This window comes from Trichophyton benhamiae (assembly GCF_000151125.1).
Source record: "Trichophyton benhamiae CBS 112371 chromosome Unknown contig00070.0, whole genome shotgun sequence".
Classification (NCBI taxonomy): Eukaryota; Fungi; Ascomycota; class Eurotiomycetes; order Onygenales; family Arthrodermataceae; genus Trichophyton; species Trichophyton benhamiae.
Window position 1 is genome coordinate 456,185 of NW_003315101.1, and position 18,610 is coordinate 474,794.

An 18,610-nucleotide genomic window follows, 5' to 3' on the forward strand; every position below is an offset into this window, starting at 1 on the left:
AGAAGGGTATACCATAGCCCTTTGCATGATCATAGTAAAAGAAAGATAGAGAAAAAAAGAGAAAAAGCAGAAAGTTAAGGGTTATTGAACAAGTAGAAAAGCGTAGCCCTTGAAGGATATCATTCTGATTTAGGCAGTCCACATTTAAGTGTAGGGTGATGAATAGAGGAGAAAGGGGCTGGTAGAAGTCTGGTGGTAGGTAATTAATATGATGAGGGCCACGGGCTGGATATGCAATGCCAGAAAGTAGATGATCGAAAGCGACTAACTCCGGTTCCTGGATAGATTGCTGCAGGCAAAATTTCAAAATTGATGTTTAAGAATATATTGAAGTAACGGACTAGACACGGGTTAGCAATGGCCGAGGGTAATGGCATGTTTCTTCATTTAGATGGCGAATGAGCCATGGCAGGAGATGCTGGGCGTGGGTGCGATGGTGGGAGTTTTGGTGAAAGTACAGCCGGTGGAGCGGAAGTTCGTTTTGCCATTAGAGCCATCTTCTTTCGAAGGGCTCTTAGACGGGCCCGAATGCTTTCGACGACTGTGGGAAAACAGTTAGCAATGCAGTACAACATAAGCGTGGCAAAAGAAAAAAGTCCCTTACGTTTGGCAACAACTTCGCAGTCCTCCCCTTGAATTTGACTATCCTCCATCCGGGGTTCGCCTGAACTGCCTCCATCTGCAGTTCCTCGGTCTTTAGTTGATCGAGAAGAATCATCACTTTCCAGTACAGCCTCGAGCATTCTGATCGCGGTGACATAAGCTATTTCGCAACCGGACAAATCCTCGCCAGTCAACTCATTGATAGCAGCCGTCCGACTCATTTCCAAAGCTCTGTCATACATCAGTTTCTCTGCAGTGATACCCGAACTAATGATGACTTGGTCTGAAGATTGGTCAAAACTTGGGAGGCTTCCTGATTCGCCGACTTCGTGAGACATGCGGTACGGATGATCTGGTGGCAGCTGCTTCTGCGCTTCTAGAAGACGTCGACGGGAATATTCGGCTTTCTGAAGCACTTCGTTGAAACGAGTCCGGACCCATTGGACAACATTATTGATTCGACTGCTTATCACGATGTCCTTCTCCGTCTTCGACGGTGGTAGGCCACTACCGATACTCTCTTCTCGGTTCTTCCGTGCCCACCATGCTCCTGCAATATCCATGGCCTTTGCAAGAATGGACAAAGCCTTTACGTATAACACCAAAGCTTCTTCAGATAGTGTAAGCACTGCATCAAGTGTCAGGCCGTCATCATCGGGGCTATGCTCCATGGTACTTGGCTTGATGGTGGAATCCGATTTGTTTGAAGGTGTAGCCGGGATAAGTTGCTTGTATTTGACTTCAGCAAACCCATAAACAACATCACTCCGAGTCGCACATTCCTCAATAATATGTACGGTCTTAGAATCATGGCTAAGGTGTTGCGGCTTCTCATCAACTACTACCAAGCTGCTCTGTGCAACAGGATATGTTGGGAACGGGCTATATCCTAGCGGAGGAGATCGGCCACCCTTTGTCAACGCGGATGGTGGAGAGAAGCTGACACCAAACAGCCTCCCACTAGCCATGTTAAGAGCCTTGGAGATAGCCGATGTTGCAGAAATCGGATTAGGGCCATATCTCCTATCGTATGAATATCGTCGATTATGTGTAGAATCGGCTCTTGGCTTCGTTTGTTTGTCTTGGGTATCGGGCTGGGGAGTATGTTTTGTTTTGAGCGAATGCGGCGTAGCTGTTGTTGTAGCCCGGCGAACAATGGCACCGGACTGACGAGAGTTCAACTGCTGTTGCTGTACTCTCGGACTGGCTGCGAGCTCATCCGCAAAAGCATTGACTTCAACCGCTCGTTTCTCCACCACAACATAATCTCGCTCGAAAGCAATATCTTGAGCAGCACGCTCCTTTTCTATCTCTGATAACTGCTTTGCATTTTGGGAACGAGCAGTCTGCGAGGGCCCCGATATCTGCTCGGTAAGGGAAGATTTGGAGGACCGCTGGTTATCGCTTTGCCTCACCACAGGCTCACTAACAGGGTGAACATTTCTAGCTGATGGAATTGCTGGGGAATCTTCCGTATGACGACCTGTGGCACGCTGAAGATCGTATTTATCTCGCCCATCTACTCTGCTTACAGCAGAGCCGGGTCGTGAGTTATGTTCCACTAATGGTCGAGGGCCAGGTCGAGTTTCAGTTCGTTCAGTCGCTGGAGCTGGAGCTGGAGTTGGAGCTGCAGCTGGTACTTTATTTGTTGTCTCTTCAACCTCATCGTCCATGTCTTCGGCTTGGGTGTCTGATCGGTCCAGTATCTCTTGCTCGAGGCCTTCCGGTTCCAGGTCATCTCCTTCAAGCCGTTGCCGCTCACGGGCGGCATTTCTCTCTATTTGTTCTTCAAGGTCTTCACCTACCAGACCAGGGATATCACCCTCGATAACTGAATTCCCAAAAAATAGAGGGAAAGTAATTCTTTCGACAGGGTTGAACTTGAGGAGGCTGCGGATTAGCTTTTTTATGTCACCGGCAACTGGTGTCTCCCGCGGGAATCTGATTCTGTCCTTGGTCAACTGGATCTTTTGCAGCAATTCCATGTGGTTTGCAGCTCTGAACGGGGGCTTTCCAACAACCATCTCATAAAGGACAGTCCCAACGGACCATAGATCTGCTTTGGCGTCATATTTCTCGTAGCGCAAAATCTCAGGCGCCATATATAACGGTGATCCGCAGAGGGTATCCGCGAGCGATGTAGATGGTAAAGACCGGGCAAATCCAAAGTCTGCTATTTTAAGCATAGGGAATGACGAAACTCCCGCGATGGGAGTGAACGAGTTTTCGCTTCCCTTGTAAGAAACAGACTGGATTAGGGTTTTCGAGCAGATGGTGGGAGAAGGATGGAGGAGTAGATTCTGCGGCTTGACGTCACGATGTATCAAGTCCTTCGCTCTGAGGAACTGAAGTGCACTGGCAAGTTGCTTTAAGAAATGGCGGACAACTGCATCATGGAGGCCCTCTCCTGGTGGGTTGGGGTACTTGGTCATCATATCTCGTAGCAGCTCGTGCTTGGCCATGGAGTTCCGTTTCCTGATAAAGCGGGAGAGATCGCCGAGCATGCAGAACTCCATAATTATATGTATGTGCGATGACGTCTCATAGCAATCTATCAGGGCAACGATGTGTGGGTGCTGAAGGCTCTTAAGAATATCGATCTCCAACTTTAGGTTATCTCTTAGCTTCTGGGTCATGCGAAGCAGAGTGACCGATTTGACCGCTACAAAGGTGTTGTATTCCTATTATGAAAGAACTAGGTCAGCTTACTCTCTTTCAGACTCTTCAAACATGTTCCAGGCATATTTTTATATAGAAGAGGAGGGGCCTTACATTGTGGGTACCACGATAGACTGTAGCAAAGCTACCACGACCGATCTCATTCAGCCGTGTGTAGTGCCCTATTCTCAAATTCATCTGCTCATCATCCACGACTGCTTTAGCCCGTCTCGAGCTCTCTGCCGATGGTGTAGCCATGATTTATGGAGTCCCCAAATCTGATAGCACATCGGTTTAAGCGGCCAACCAAGGGTTCGTTATTCAATATCCTTACTCAGTCAAAGGTATGGTCTCACGCCCATCTGAGGCAGCTATTCGACCAAGCTATCGCCGGGGTTTGATGTAGTAAGGGAGCTTCAAAAGCCAGAAGTGGAAGATTGCGCAAGGATACGCTTGTTGGTCGAGAGTTAAGGTCGCGGTCGAGATCGAGGGTGTTTTATGCAAGACGGATCAAGGAGTGAAAGAGAAGGTCCAGACGAAAGAGTGATATTCACAGGAAGGTAAACAGAGAGCTGTAGTGTCAGACAAAGCCCAAGATAATGCAACCTGTGAATGAGGAGAAGAATAGAGAGGTCAGCCAGCGCTCTCTGCAAGGCACTATATAAATCATCACTAGCAGTCAGGCACCTGGAACATGCAACCCATGACCAGGATGATGCCATGCCCAGAAGAAGGCAGCAGCAAAAGGAAGCGAGGGCCGGTGAGTAGAACAGAGCAGGGAGGAGTAAGAGAGATGGGGATAGAAAGCAGAGGCAAAAGGACGGCAGATGCCCTTACTATGCTAATCGAGTCGATTCCCAAGCCAGCTGGCGAACCGGAGCTATCCAGGCCACTTTGTTCGGCGGTCGTATGTGTTTGGGTGTAGGCAGCGAGATCGTATCGCTCTGACGCGCCTCCCGGGTTGTTGATTATATATGACAGGTTATATAGCAGCCAGCTGTGTGAGGGATCAGGGTGTATATGCAGAAATACAAATATATATATATATATATATAAGAGAGAGAGAAGACCGAAGGGCTAGGAGGACAGGGAGCAGCCAGGGCAGGGATGTTCCACAGAAGAGTCGATCAAGCAACCCCGGTGCGACGGAGTCGTTGGAGAGCCGTCCCTTGACTGTGAGACGGCGACGAGAGCAGCGAGACGTCCAGAGGAGGCAGACGGACGGATGGCTGGTGCAGGCGAAGCTGGCGAAGCTGGCGTTTGGCGGTGCGGCGGGCGTTGGACGTTGCGAGGTTGCTGTTCGAGGTCGCTGGCTCGGGCGGTTCTGGCGCAGTTGACGCTAGAAGGGCGAGGAGTGACCTTATCTTATCGGCCGGCCACGGGACCCATGGGGAACCTTCGGGACCTCGTCCTTAGTCAGTCACATAGCTAACCACAGCAACGCCTGGAACAGCACTGGAGATGGGATGGAGATGGGATGGAGACAGATGGAGATACTTCAGCCGCAGCGCCAAATCACACGGCGAGATCATGTACCTCCCAGGCTCGCACGGCGCCAGGTACTCGCCTCGTCCTCGACGGCGCTGGAGGCCCAAGGTGGAGCTCTCCTGTGCTGGATGATCGGCTTTAGTCAGGGCGCCCGCCGTGTGATGACGGCTGCTGCTGCTGCTGCTGCTGCTGCCGCTGCTGCTGGGACTGTTGTTGACGCTCCCAGGGGCAAGTCTGCCGGCCTGGACGAAGAACGAAGGCGTCTGATGCTCGCCGCGAGGGAGGGTGACGGCGTACAGGGAAACAGCTCTGCATGGTGAACGTGGATGGCTCGCTGGCCTGGACTGCTTTCTGTGTCCCGAGATGCAGGGATGGGCTTCCCCGGACCATGCATGGCTGGCAGATGCGGCGCGCACACTGGTGTGCTTGCTTTGTACTTGGGATGCGCCCGTTGCTATGTGGAATTCAGGCATAGGCCGCCGGGGCCTTGATGTACCTCGCCTTGGGACATGCTCCCTGGCCAGTAATGCCTGGCCTTTCTTCCGCCGGAGAGGCTACTGGCTGCCCGCGCAGACCGTGGTCGACGTGGCAAGGAGATGCATATTCATTACAGTTACTGCTGAGCTGCTAGTCATACATTTATGTACTTATCATCAAAAAGAGCATTATTATTTTAATTCTCCTCCCTTTATATCCTGTAGATCCGGGAGATAGATAGTGCAGGCCGTCATAGCCGCAAACCACGCACCAGCAGCCACAGAACCAGGGGGACAACTACATTGTCGTTACCGCCAGTCAGCACAGCTTCCATGAAACTTGATGCGACAGCCGCGAACGCAGACTTGACTATCGTCAGGATCCAGTCAACCCGGGCCTCCCATCCTCCACCAACCAGCCAGACACGGGCAGTCACAAGGCCAATGAAGACTGCTGCAGCGAAGGAAGCACTCCCTTCGATGCTCTTGTCGCCGCCCCAGAACCATCGGCGTCGACCATAGCGTCGACCGACAAGCGACGCAGCGGCATCGCCCATTCCAACGCAGACTATGCCGCTCACCATGCTGACATCCCGACCATCGATATCCCATCCTTCCCATGGAGCTGTGCCTTGATGGAGGGTGCCGGCCAGGCTTAGTAAGAGTGGCAGGGCGCAGCCGAGCATGAGGAAAATATGAGACACTACCACGGGTCCACGATGGTCACGGCCGTCCACGTAAGGTGCGAGGAAGTAAGACAGCCAGCGAGCTAGCGGCGGCACTTGGGATGCACGGAAGAGCTCGAGGAGCAGGAAGATGGCGAGGACCAGTGTGCAGGATAGAGCGACAAACGCTGGGTCGATAAAGACGGTCGGGAAGAACATGGCAACCATCATTCCGTGGAAGATCTTCCGGCGTGTGTCCACTTCCACCACACGCGAAAGCCGGTGGACTAGTGATAGTCCTAGTATTAAGATCAGGATGCAGTAGCCGCATAGAAACAGCCGGGTGTTGGCTTCTCCAAGTGTGTCGCGGCGGAGATGTTCAACCCAGCCTAGGTGACAGGATGCTGAGATATCGTATATCCGGGGTGGAATGCAGGCCCAGGCCTCAAGGCTCCAGAGTAACAGCGTGAACCTGACAGACGGTATGTTCCCGAAGAGATACCCTATCGCCCATCCAAACGGCTCCCTTCCCCCAAGGGCGTATTCGCCAACGTACCACCTCACCGGAACCAGTATGATAGCAAGAATCATTGCATAGACGTACAAAGCATACGCCCATTTTCGGATAGTGGCCTGCTCCATGGTAAGGGAGAGAAACGCTCTCATACTGGGTGGAAGTTGCCGTTTCCGTCTGCCTCCCTTGGTAGTGGTTCTGCGAGCAGGCACCATTTCTCCCGCTTTGGAAGACAAAACACGCTGACTATCTGATCTAGAAGGCTGTGTCTGGTCATCTAGCTTGTCTAGACCTGCCTCAATTCTAGACACGTTTTCCATGGCTGAAAGGGGCTGGTGGCTCAATCCGCCCCGTTTGAACAACCCCTTGTCAAGATCGACTTCTGTTGCCAGAAGTTTCGTGAAGTTGTTATACAGTACACTAGTCCGGCGGCTTCTGGATCTATCCACATCCACCTGCACCTCGCTCTCTGAAGCTTGGTCCTCGGAAAAGGGATGATTCAGAGTATGGCAAACTTGACGGTCTAGCGCACCCAGAATATGATCATCATCACTTGTCTGACTCGAAGCTCGGCGGAATTTCCACGATGGGATTTTAGCCAAGGTTGCTTCCCAGAGAAGGACGCGCTTGCACGCAATGAATATGCACAGTGAGCCTAGCCAGATCAAAGCTTTGAGGATCTGAGCCTGAGGAGACTCTGAGACCAGAAGTACGTTGACCAAGGCGGTTCCCAGGAGTTGCACCTCCGATGGCAGTAGACTTGAAGTAACAAGATATTCAATAATCGAGATAGTTGACTTTTGGAGTGGGAATATAAGGACTAGAAGCTCTGGTTCAAGTCCGAGTTCGGCCATAGCCTCTTTGGGGCTCCGGGAAAGTGGTAGATTCTCAGAAATGAGGAGGGGGATGGCGGTAATCATCCAATGCACCACACTATAAGTTCCAGAATCGTGCAATGGAATAGTTGCTGCTGGCAGAGACGACAGGCTTAGGATTACGTTCAGTAAAACGAGCGAGTCACAGGATGGCCCTAGAGACAGAGCCGTCAAAACAGGTATTAATATGGGGTATATCAAGGGAGCTGGATCTATGTCTTTGGAAAATGGAAAGGCTATGATCCTCTTTAGTTTCGTGCGATAACTGCCGTAAGGACATTTCCGGAGAGGAAATATAGCATAAAGGCCCAAGATAAGGAGAATAAAGACAGATAACTCTATATTAAAGCACATAATTAGTCCTGACTATCAAGTAATCTTTATTGTCTGTTTTCGTTTCGACTCACCTATGAACCAGGTTTTTACCACCGAGCGAACACTACGTCTTAGCACCACAGCAAATGCTACTCCAAGCACAAGCCCAGTCTCACAAATTCGGCGCAATACCTCAATACGAAGCCTTGCCCCAATAGTTATATGAAATTCCAATTCCCCTGAGTCCGGAGAGTCAACAATACGCCTCCTAGAGCGTCTGGAACCAACCGGGGGCCCTCGTTTCTTTCGCTCCTTGGTAGTTACTTCATCGTCACCCCGTTTGAACTGGTATTCTATCCTCCTGCTTACCAGGGGTATAGGCAGGCGTCTTAGCGCCCCATTCGCCTCATCGTCAGCTTCTGTGCCACTATCGCTGGGTGTCTTGAATGGTTTCCTCCATGCATAGAGACTCTCCCCTGAATCTGTCGTTGGTGTAGTAGTGGTTGCGTTGTCTTGGTCAGGACGGCGGTAGAGGTGTGGCGATCGTTGAGGGAGGCCATAATGCTGCGCACTCTTTTCTTCCTGCTGGAGCTCTATATCCAGTGGGCTTTTTAGCTCACCCTCGTTCGTGAGTTCATGGGCTGCCATCCCATCATAGTATAGATTGCGCTCAAAGTAGTTGTCGAGTAATGGGCCGGCTGTGGTCGGCTTCCTTCCATCCTTTTGCTCACGCAACTGACGGGCAGCTATCCTCGGCCCAGCCGTCAGGTGTAGTTGGCATAAGGTAGGTATCCAGGTGAGTATTTGTCAGATAGGAGCTTCAGCTCGTCAAATGCCTGCTGCATTCGTAATGCAGGCCGATTATTTATTCTTATTTACTACGTCTGCAGGGTGAGACAGGCAGCTCGCATCAACTTTGGCCCGTGTGTCGAAGTACCGACTTAATTCAAGTAAACCGAAGTTTTTATTGGTCAACATGTCATGCCCTCGCTATGCTTCTTTACTATCATTGGTCTATGTATGCTATTATTACCATATTATTATCCCCTTTACCCAATGGTAGTGTTTTATTTTGGAAATTAAAACTTTAACTCCATCTTAATCAGCGAATAGTGCTAAAGTTAATTTCTCTTGGCGACCCGCGACCCCACCCCAAAACCCAAGAAAACGCTTATATAAGCCTTTCAAACATCAACTCTGCTACAACAAATCGTTCGACCTCAAAATATGAACAGCTTTAATAAACCCGTCGCCATATAATCATCAATACCCGCTACGAGACAGCATGAGCAGAACTGACATATACCCCTTATAAGCATAATCTGTACATCTTTGAATCCCGCCTATCGAGTGCAAGGAACCGTCCTGATGCCCGCTCGACCACAGCCAATTAACTCCAACAACAAATCCACAGTTTCCCCTATCTGCTAGGCTGAACGTCACTTTCTCAGGTCGCTTTATACGCAGTAATGTCTGATGTTGACACCAAAGCTTTGTCCGGAGAATGGGAAAGAATTTCAAATAGACGCCTTGAAATTAAGGAGGACATGATAATGTCATTCGAAGGCCGATCTTGCAATATTGTCGACAGGGAGAATAACCTCGTCGAGCATCTCAAGTCAGATAGCGGTCTAGTGTCGAGCAAAGTACTAGCCGGATATGTGTTATACATACTGATTGCTCGGGTCAAATTCGAGAAAACTGAATAGGCACAACTTTTACCTACCCTCACCGTTACTACTAGGATCTCCAAGTCCGAGGTTGAAAAGGTTGAATCCGTCTTTAGCCCCCATCCTGACTCAACTTTGTCTGGTAGAATCCAGCGCAACTAAGTTCGTGACGAGTCCACAGAAGTAGTTACAAAGATAGAAAGCTGGAGCCTATAGCTTCACGAAAGAGATGGATGAATGACCTTGCCCAAGCCGCCGCTTTTCTCGAATCCCTCAACCTCGCTCATGGAACCTACGGCCAGAAATATCCTTCTTGACTGTGATTAAGCTAAAAGTCACAGACTTTGACCGTACAGCGGAAATTGGGACGCCTCTTGAAGGCTGCGGAACTCCATATGGGGAGGTTCCTTAACGGTACCGAACCAGGCGAAGAAACAAACAATAGATCAGCCAGAAACTTAGGCCCTCGAACAGAGCAGTTCGCCCTGGGCTCTTTGTACTATCTTATCAACTACAGCTTCGAGGTTTATGGAGATCGATGTCTTGATCCTGATAATCCTAGGGAGCAGGCTTCAAGATGGTCGGTTTACTGCAAAATATGATATTCCCAGAAGTCAAAGGAGATCCTTTGATTGACGACATTATCCACAAATGTTGGCATAACAAGTATCACAAGGTTGCCGATTTGGCTGAACGCACCGAGGCTCTCCTTGTCAAGGAATCCAGTGCTGCAAAAGACACTGGAGCCGGTTGTAGGTCGGAAAGGAGGCCTTTTAGTGGTTACTCTATAAACCGTGCTCTAAAGCTGACGGCTAATATCCCGGGAAGGACACTTCCATGCCAGATCTAGAGTAACCGTTAAGAAGCGAGGGCTATTTCCCTATCTAGGTAAATGTGACAGACCGTCTAACATATCATGCACAGGCAAAGAATTAGCATCACACCCGCAAGCTGGTGGCTCTCAAGCTTATCCATCACATCCAATCAATGTAAGACTCGGTGCTACATTGAAAATAGCTCTAGGTGGCTTGAGGTGAGTCATCCTCCAATTATCACAGTCATGGAACGAAGGTGTCTGTGATATATGAGTATGTTAGACAAGGATTTATGCTGCATTACGATATAAACATCGAGTGAATATCACATCTCTTACGTTCAAATTCAGTAATAATTTCCTTATGGAGGGCTGGTTTGAAATATAAGAGCGGCAATAAGCTCTTCTGCTGCACAGCCATACACAGCCTTACACGGTATCACCTGGCCATCCCATGCATCAAATTCGGCTCCATGGGGGGTATAGAGAGCCATATGGGAAAATACACCTCCGTGAGGCAGATTTTCTGTGGCAATTTGCACTGCTTTTCGCAGCGAGGCTTCTAGATTAACATCATGCTTCGCCACAATAGATATGGATGTATAGCAGCCAAACTCAGATCCAGACGCATGCAGGACCCTCAAATCATCAACTTGGCCGTAAGATAGAGTAACATTGCTTCCCTTTAATCCAAGTCCTTGCCATTCGATACTGCTTCCTCGGGGAAGCTCATCAACCTCAATGGCAAAAAAAGACGGGATAACGGACGTTCCCTGGACAATATCGAAGTCTGGTATCGGCAGCATAGTCACCTCCTTAGGCTCACTATATTGTCCTCCATACTTCATATGCCAGACATCAAACGTGGAAGAGTCACCATCGCCCTCTTCTGTGTCCTCTGTATGGTGATCTTCGTTCATCCACTTCCACATATCCCACGCTACAGCAGCTCTAGACCGTACGCCAGCATGATGAGCCGAAAGAAACACCACAGCTCCCATCCACCAACGCACTTCCATTGCCCTGCCTATTCTCCATAGATGCTGCAGAGATAAAGCAGCCTGAGAGAGGAATAACGACGGCTCGCCGTCTGACTCTCCAGTAGGGGAATATATTTGCATCGAGCTAGGGTCAAGTGGTATTTGGCCAGCAATGTAAACAGATCCCGCTGCTAATATTTGACCAGAAGATGACTCCATCGGGGCGTACACTGCCTGGGAATAGGGTCCTATGTTCGCTGGAGCCCAATAAGACCTTGATTGGACATGGAGAGCCTGCAAAACCGTGTTCCGGCCTAGGTAGAAGGTAAAGGATATCATTATATCAACTCCCGTAGGCATACTGTCTCCACAAGCGATAGTGGCTCTGGCTGGGGGATTGGGCCGGGTGAAGAGGCTTGAGTATATGGCGTTAACAGCAGAAAAATCCTCCATTGATCGAAGTAAAATCGTGCTAAAGATTGCGTCGTCTGGAGTTAACCCTTCTCCTTCTTTCTTCTTTTGAACACCTAAGAGAACTGCTAGCTTATCCTTGATTGCATGCATCTGTTTTGAAGCTCCACTCCCAGCTTCAGGGGCAGAGAGGTTGTAGACGTTCAACTGCCCTCGGGACTCCTTATACTGCAGCATATATCTCCCACACCGTTTATCTTCCTTTTTCTGATATATCGGAACGGCATGCTTAACCTCGTTCAACTTCACGGTATCAAGAAGTTTCCTGAAATCATCATCAAACATCCAAGGTACCCTTACATCATCCAGCGTACACTCTGTGCCATTGTCAAAGGCCTCTTTCTCAACACATCGGGCACCCTTGAGGGATAAGAATGCCACTCCGGCATCTCCAACTCTTCTATCCACGGAACTAACGTGAATCCTTTTCTTCCATAGAAATTGTGGTCCGTCCAAAGCAAGGCTCTCGTATTCCCCTCCCTCGCCTAACACAGCGGCCTCAACACCTTCATCTAAGAATCGTCCGAGTCTTTTGACAATAGTCCTCCTAACGGTTCCATCTTGACTTACAAGGTCTCCCCATAGATCACTTTCATCCAGCCCACCGCTTGCTACCTTTATTATTCTCGCTTCACAGCCACACGCAGCCATATCATCGAGCAGCCCTGTAATCGGCACTCTGGCCGCGGTGATCGCCACATTCCGGCAGTGTGATGGTGCGGGAAGATACGGGTACATCCACAGCCACGCAAGAGGTGTCAAGTTCAACCGTAACGCAACATTTTCGATCCTGGTTCTTTGATACGTGGACAGAACAGCGCCTGCACAAACAGCATTCGCTTCCGGGTGGGCCTGTAAAACCCGCTGGAGCAGCTGATATATCGACTCTGTTTCGTCTTGTTCCTGCTCTGTTCTACCTGTGGAAGCCTGATGGTGATAGTCTCGAGACGTATTTACTGCACGCCCACGGATCTCCTGCCGAAATAAAGGGATATCCAAGGCTTCCTCGTAAAGTGGAATGACGCTGTACCCAATCGTTTGGTACATGTAGCTGTCCAGATCTTTGTCTTCCTCCTCTGAACCAAGGCTGCCCTTCCCTTTTTCTTGTCCTAGGCGAGGTGGAGGGTATAAATTCGCGAGGGCTACAACTCTATGCCCATTTTTAATGCAATGCAAGATGGTATATAGAGAGTCCTTCCCGCCTGATATCAGAGCAATAACGTTCAGCTGTTCGGGCATGGTGGGTGTATCTGCTGTGCGAGTGGGCTGCCACTCTCTGCGTTAGTTGTTGGCTTGTCGACTTTTTTTTTTTAGGCTGAATCGAACCAAACGGACGGAGTCGATAGATGGGTATTTGACAGGAGTCCAGCGTCAGCTATCGAAACACGTTAGATGACCTGGGATGGATGTTTGCATTATTAGGTTCTCTCGATGCATTTCAGCCCCACAGGTTTGATAACAAATATTTAATAGTTTTTCACCCAACGGTGTACGGAGTACGGAGTGCATGCCAGGCACTTATTCAGATTCAATAGCACTAATATAACAGTGGGCATTTATAAATAGATGAGACAAGGTCTGGAAGAGAAAGAAAATCAATACCAATAAATATATTACTTTTTTTTTTTATTTCTTTTCTTTTGACTTAGCTACACTCAACAAAAGGAAAGAAAAAAAAGATTATGTGCGTTCGCTCGAAGCAGAGCGAAGTAGGTATTGCCGAACAAGAGATGTAAAGTGTGCTTGACCGAGTCAGGATGGAGGGATGGGAAAGGGTTAAGATAAAAGTATGATACAGTAGCGACAGTTAAGAAGATATGTCAAGGCGAAGAAGGAAAAGAGGATATAGTGATACGTTTGCAGGAAGTAAGTAATAATATAATTAGGTAGCACGCGGAATTCGCATGTGGGCAAACACAAAAGCAGTATTGGCATAAAGGTCATAAGAGAAGAAAAGAAAAGAAAAGAAAATGCTAGATGGGGAAAAAGATGGCCATGAATTAAAAAGAAAAGATAGGCGAAGTAAAATAAAAGAAAATAGGGTAAATAAAGGGGTGGCAAACAATTATAATATTTATCAAGTACAAAGCTATAAGGATGAAGGATGGGCGGGAGGTAAGGTGGTATATGGAGAGTGGCGAGGGAGAGGAGGCAAGGCCAAAGGGCTCGAGGATATATAATAAAGTATGCTAGGACCAGCAAAGCATTTGCGAAGGTAATAGCGTGGCTGTTAGGATGTTGATGCAGATGTTCAACCGCAAGCCAACACCTTGGAGGAAGCGAGTATTAAAACGGTTAATGTAGTTCAAGTAACAGGGAGGTAATGCATGAATATCTAAAAAGAAAAGAAAAGCCCATGGCAGAGTAAGAAGGAGCTCACAGGTGACGGGAATAATCATCGTTGTGTGATGAAAGATATCGAGAAATAACCCAGAGCCACCGTCCCTACCCTTTTGTGAGAAAAGGAAGTAAAAAGTCAGACCTCTGGAAACGCCAATGCTCAGGAACACCAATCCCCTTTATAATGAGACGCGCGCCGATTGTATGAGTAGTATGTCGAATGCCCACGGATAGAAATTTGTATATGTCCGGCGAATGAGCTTTCAGCCCGGAAGGAATAATTTTTGTAAAGGAAATTCATTATCCATACGAAGTGCAAAGCGAAGAGAAAAATTAAATTTCTTTACTCAGATGCTTCACGCTTGCGCTTCTTGAGTGGACGCTTCCGGTTTGTGAAAGGCGCAGACTGGTTGTCTCGAGTGGAGAGGCCGCTATCCGACGATTCACTGGTTGTCGACTTGTTAGCAGCAGCCTGGGCAACCTCATAAAGTACGGCTCCGAGGGCTCCTGCATCTTGGTCATCAAAAGGGGATGATTCAGGGTGATGGTCAGACATGGTCATGGGCATTCCAGAGCCACCGTGGGTGCGAGTGTGTTGAGCAAGGTTGTCACTGCGTGAGAATTTCTTGCCACAGTCCTGACACTCAAATGGCTTGTCTTCGGTGTGCAGGGAACGGTAATGACGTTTGAGATGCTCCTGACGACGGAATCGACGAGAGCAGAGGGTGCAGACAAAAGTCTTGGATGGGTCCTCGGTCAGGGACTGTTTGCGACCACGACGGCCAACAGGGACCATTGGCGTGGGAGCCGGGGTCTCTGACGACGTGGTGCTTTGTGGGTTGGTCTCTGAGCTTTCATGGCTAGGTGCTCCAGATTGCTGCTGAGCTTGTGTGGAAGATGAGTCAGTATGCGAGGCGCGGTTGTTCACGTTACTCTGAGCAGTTCGCATGATGGCACCAAGGCTGTCCGCATCACTCTCCTCGGACCCAAGGGGAAGTTGCTTGATTCGCCGGCCAACAGCTGATACTCGCTTTTTCGTCCTCATATCTTCGGCAATGTTGCACTGCTCAGCAGTGTCGAACTCTGGAAGTGGGATACAAGAGCGGGCAAACAAGTCACTTTCCTCTAAATCCTCCAAGCCCTGTTCGCTTATAATGTCGTCTTCATGGGATACGGTTGTCGCAGTGCCGTTGTTGGCGTTGTTGACCGTGCGTCGACGTTTTTCGCCAAGCAAAAAACCGTTCTCGGTCGGCGTGAAATTAACTATACCGTTGACGAACTCGTCTTCAGAGTCAAGATCAGAGATGGCATCAAAGGTCGACAAGCTCTCAAGAGAATCGTCGTGGCTGAGCCCAGGAACGGTGAGGCTCTGCTCTACTTTCAGCGAGCTGCCGAGAAGGGTGGACCGCGACCTGTCCTCATCCACGGTCGAGAGTGGCGGAAGTGGCGGGTAGTCAGGAACGGGTAGCGAAAGCACTGGGCAATCGACGGTAAGCTGGCGTGGGTCGCAGAAATCGGTGCTGGAGGGCTGCTGCGCAGAGAACGAGGTAGTGGGTGTTTCGTGGAGGAGCGACGAGGAGGAGGAAGAAGTCATGATGGGAGAGCGAGAAGGCGAGCGCGAAGATGATGATGTAAGCGAAGAGCCTCTCTCAGTGCCGCTATTGGCGTTATGGTGGCTGGCCTCGGCAGACGGTAAACTGGCATTGGAATGCACCGAAAACGGACGAACATACACTTTTTTTAGGTGCCAAGAGTTAGCATATCTTGACATCAGACGATAACAATCAAAAAGATGTAGATTAAAGATAGCTGATAAACAAGGTGAATACGACAAGGACTCACAAGGTGTCATCTCAGGGGAAGCAGATCTGTGCCAATGAGAGTTGGCTAGGAGCTCGAGTTCAACGTCTGTCTCGCAGCCCTCTTTGACGCCTTCAATGCCTTCCATGCGGAAAGAGTCACCGCCAACGGGGGTGTTAGTCATTCCACAGCTTGATGGGGGGCTGCTGATGCTGCTACCAGAGGTTGACAGTGGAGGAGTGGATGGAAATCCGTTGGCATCGGCCCAACCACAGTTTGTGTCCAAGGACAGGAGCGCGGGCGAACCGTGTAGGAAAACACTAGGCTTGATGTGCATCGGTTGTGGAGAGGGCGATGGACTGTTTGCGGCATTGGGGGTTGATAGATAATCCTTCGCACCGAGTGTTCTGAACTGAGCACCGTTGTGCTGGTCGGACGGATGAAGATGCATCTGCGGTTGCATCTGAGTGAACTGCTGTGGCATCTGAGGCTGTACCATCATCATCTGGTTCTGAGCATACTCGTTTGGGTGAGGAGTGAAGAAGGCATGCTGGCCGTGGCGTGACTCTGGCTCTGGGTTGTAGTAGTAGAATGAAGGCTGAGCCTGTTGGGCAACACAGGCTGGGTCCATTGTGAGAAGGAGGTTTGATAGGATAGCCTGGCTAAATTTCGTTAGTTATGTCACTAGAGGCCGAAACATACATCCCCTCCTTTTCCTCGATCATACGATCAGGATTCCAATTCAACCTACCAATTAAATAATATGTAAATTCAACCAAAACGAAAAAAAAGTATTATAACACTGGGTTGATGGTGTTCCCTAGAAATGTTCCAGTACAGCGTGCGTATCAAAAGGAGTGTATAGAATATTGAAATTCGACTGTAGCAAGGTGTCGACTCGTGGGATTTCGATTGTCAGCGAAGCAGAATCTGCCCTTTTCCTTTCGAGTCTATAAGTCGAGTTTCGTTTGTCCGTCACCCATATGGTATATATATATTCCTCTGAAGCGTTGCTAAAGAATGGCTTGTTTGAGTCGAGGAAGAGAGAGGGACGGAGAGAGGATAGAGAGGGAGTAATAGGTATTAAGGAGTGACTGGTGAAGCCTGAGAATTCTGGGATAATGTAGAAGAGAGTGTGAGGAAGTAGGCAGGCTAACAGCGTAAAATATAAAATAGAACAAGAGGAATTAAGAAGAGAGAACGAAGAAAAAAAGAATATGGAGAAGATGATATAAGTATATAAACGACGAGTTTGATGGGCAAGGCGAAAGAAGGGAGAAAAAACAATTAGTGAACTAAAAAGAGTGACTGGACGACAGTTTTGTCCAAATCAGAGGGTGGAAACGAACGACGAGGGAAGGCCAGGCAAATTAACGCGGAATCGGGGAGTGTGGCTCAAGAAGAGAGACGGGGAGTGTGGCTCAAGAAGAGAGACGAAGAAGAAGAGAAAAAGAAAAGAAAAAGGACAATGAGCGTATATCAGTGGGAAGATGTAGAAGTGAAAGGAAAAAGAAAGTATGAAGATAGGACGATGAAGAAGAAGAGAGAGATGGGAGAGAAAGAGTGGAAGTGGCAGAATAAGAGCGTGTCAATCACTCGCTCCCTCGCTCTCATTCCCCCCAGCGCAGGTGCAGGGCACGCTAGGTTGCCAATCCGGCGAGTAGCATGAACCGTTAAGACACGCCGGCCGCCATCCAGTAAGCGGTCGAGCGGGCGCGGGCGAGGTCCCAGTGGCCAGGTGGATTCTCTCTCTGCTGGTGGTGTTGCTTGCTGCTTTTTGCTTTTTTCATTCTTTTTTTTTTGTGTTTATTTTCTTTTCTTTTTCTTTTTTTCTTTTTTCTTTTTCTTTTTTTATTTTTTTTTGCGAACTCGCCCAAGACGACGGCCCAGTAGCCATGCCGATTGTAATTGCACAAGAATGGATATGCCTGTGGGTGTAACTAACAAACCTCGTTAGTTGGTCTGGGGCCGCTGGTCGGAGGATGGCGCAGCCTACGACTCCACTGTATATGGAAAAAGCAAAAAGGGGACCAACGCGAGGAAAGGCTCACCATTGCGCTGCTGATCCCAGAAAGCCAGACAGACACCCATGAAGCACACAGCACAGCACAGCACGCTCACACAGGCTGGTTCAACTTTCTCTGTCGCTCCCTTGGCCCTGGGGACCCTGCCTGTGCCTGTGGTTGCGGTCAGCGAGGCACCCCCAGGTAGGACTCCGGTGGAAAGGCCAACGAGCCAACAAGAATGCATCACAGGGGATGTGGGTTTTCTCAGACCAACCCTGTGCTCCGAAGAGTGGAAGCCAGGAACGGGACATATACGTAATGTCATGCACTTTCTGATGGTGCATCTCATCCAGCTCATTAGGACATACATTACAACGACACCTTCACTCATTCTTGTGCATGTTGTGTATGTACTGCTCTGGGACGTGGCGGCACCCGCCATGTCTCAATTAGTTAGCTGTCTGACTCGATATGTGCCTTTGCACACTGTGCACACACACCCTGGGCCATTAACCTTCAGGAACGCCAGATTGGCGCTGCTATTGGATCGCCGCTGACCGAGCGAGCAGCCAGCATCCGTGAAATCGTGACATTGCGTCCGGAGTAGTGAGAGTTGAGGGCGGTGTGTGGGCCGCCGATTTCAGTGCTGGAGAAGAGGCCATCGACGCCGGATGGCCGTGACAGGCGCATCTGTTCCATGCAGCCAGATTGGACAGGCGAAAGGGTGGTTGGATATGCTGATACTATGCCTGCTCCAAAAAAAAAACAAAAAAGTTACCAAAAACCAATGCCTGTGGACATCAGCCTCTTTCTTCTTTTTGGCTCTCTTGATGCTCTCTCTTGTAACTAATCTTTTGGCTGGTACACTGTACCGTCGAGAGTAAATGTATATTCAAGGGTCCACCAGCCCAGAGCCACTTTGTGGACATGAAACT

General features: G+C 49.2%; 6 protein-coding genes across 6 annotated transcripts; 2 read left to right on the forward strand and 4 right to left on the reverse strand.

Annotated features, from left to right (window-relative positions):
* Positions 1–383: 383 nt before the first annotated feature.
* Positions 384–3,519, reverse strand: ARB_00361 (uncharacterized protein; the record flags this gene model as incomplete). The annotated part of the gene is made up of 2 exons (XM_003013497.1): positions 384–3,284; positions 3,376–3,519. The coding sequence occupies 2 exons, from the start codon at positions 3,517–3,519 to the stop codon at positions 384–386; spliced, it is 3,045 nt and encodes a 1,014-aa protein (XP_003013543.1).
* Positions 3,520–3,973: 454 nt separating this feature from the next.
* On the forward strand, positions 3,974–5,069 carry ARB_00362 (uncharacterized protein; the record flags this gene model as incomplete). Its single annotated transcript, XM_003013498.1, has 3 exons — positions 3,974–4,157; positions 4,252–4,527; positions 4,690–5,069. The coding sequence occupies 3 exons, from the start codon at positions 3,974–3,976 to the stop codon at positions 5,067–5,069; spliced, it is 840 nt and encodes a 279-aa protein (XP_003013544.1).
* A 407-nt stretch (positions 5,070–5,476) lies between these two features.
* On the reverse strand, positions 5,477–8,242 carry ARB_00363 (phosphatidate cytidylyltransferase, putative; the record flags this gene model as incomplete). The annotated part of the gene is made up of 2 exons (XM_003013499.1): positions 5,477–7,617; positions 7,687–8,242. The coding sequence occupies 2 exons, from the start codon at positions 8,240–8,242 to the stop codon at positions 5,477–5,479; spliced, it is 2,697 nt and encodes an 898-aa protein (XP_003013545.1).
* Positions 8,243–9,841: 1,599 nt separating this feature from the next.
* Positions 9,842–10,301, forward strand: ARB_00364 (uncharacterized protein; the record flags this gene model as incomplete). The annotated part of the gene is made up of 2 exons (XM_003013500.1): positions 9,842–10,016; positions 10,189–10,301. The coding sequence occupies 2 exons, from the start codon at positions 9,842–9,844 to the stop codon at positions 10,299–10,301; spliced, it is 288 nt and encodes a 95-aa protein (XP_003013546.1).
* A 139-nt stretch (positions 10,302–10,440) lies between these two features.
* ARB_00365 (ATP binding L-PSP endoribonuclease family protein, putative) lies at positions 10,441–12,768 on the reverse strand (the record flags this gene model as incomplete). The annotated part of the gene is made up of 1 exon (XM_003013501.1): positions 10,441–12,768. One exon carries the CDS (start codon positions 12,766–12,768, stop codon positions 10,441–10,443), a length of 2,328 nt encoding a protein of 775 aa, XP_003013547.1.
* A 1,444-nt stretch (positions 12,769–14,212) lies between these two features.
* On the reverse strand, positions 14,213–16,394 carry ARB_00366 (C2H2 transcription factor (Seb1), putative; the record flags this gene model as incomplete). Its single annotated transcript, XM_003013502.1, has 2 exons — positions 14,213–16,331; positions 16,372–16,394. 2 exons carry the CDS (start codon positions 16,392–16,394, stop codon positions 14,213–14,215), a joined length of 2,142 nt encoding a protein of 713 aa, XP_003013548.1.
* Between the last annotated feature and the right edge of the window lie 2,216 nt (positions 16,395–18,610).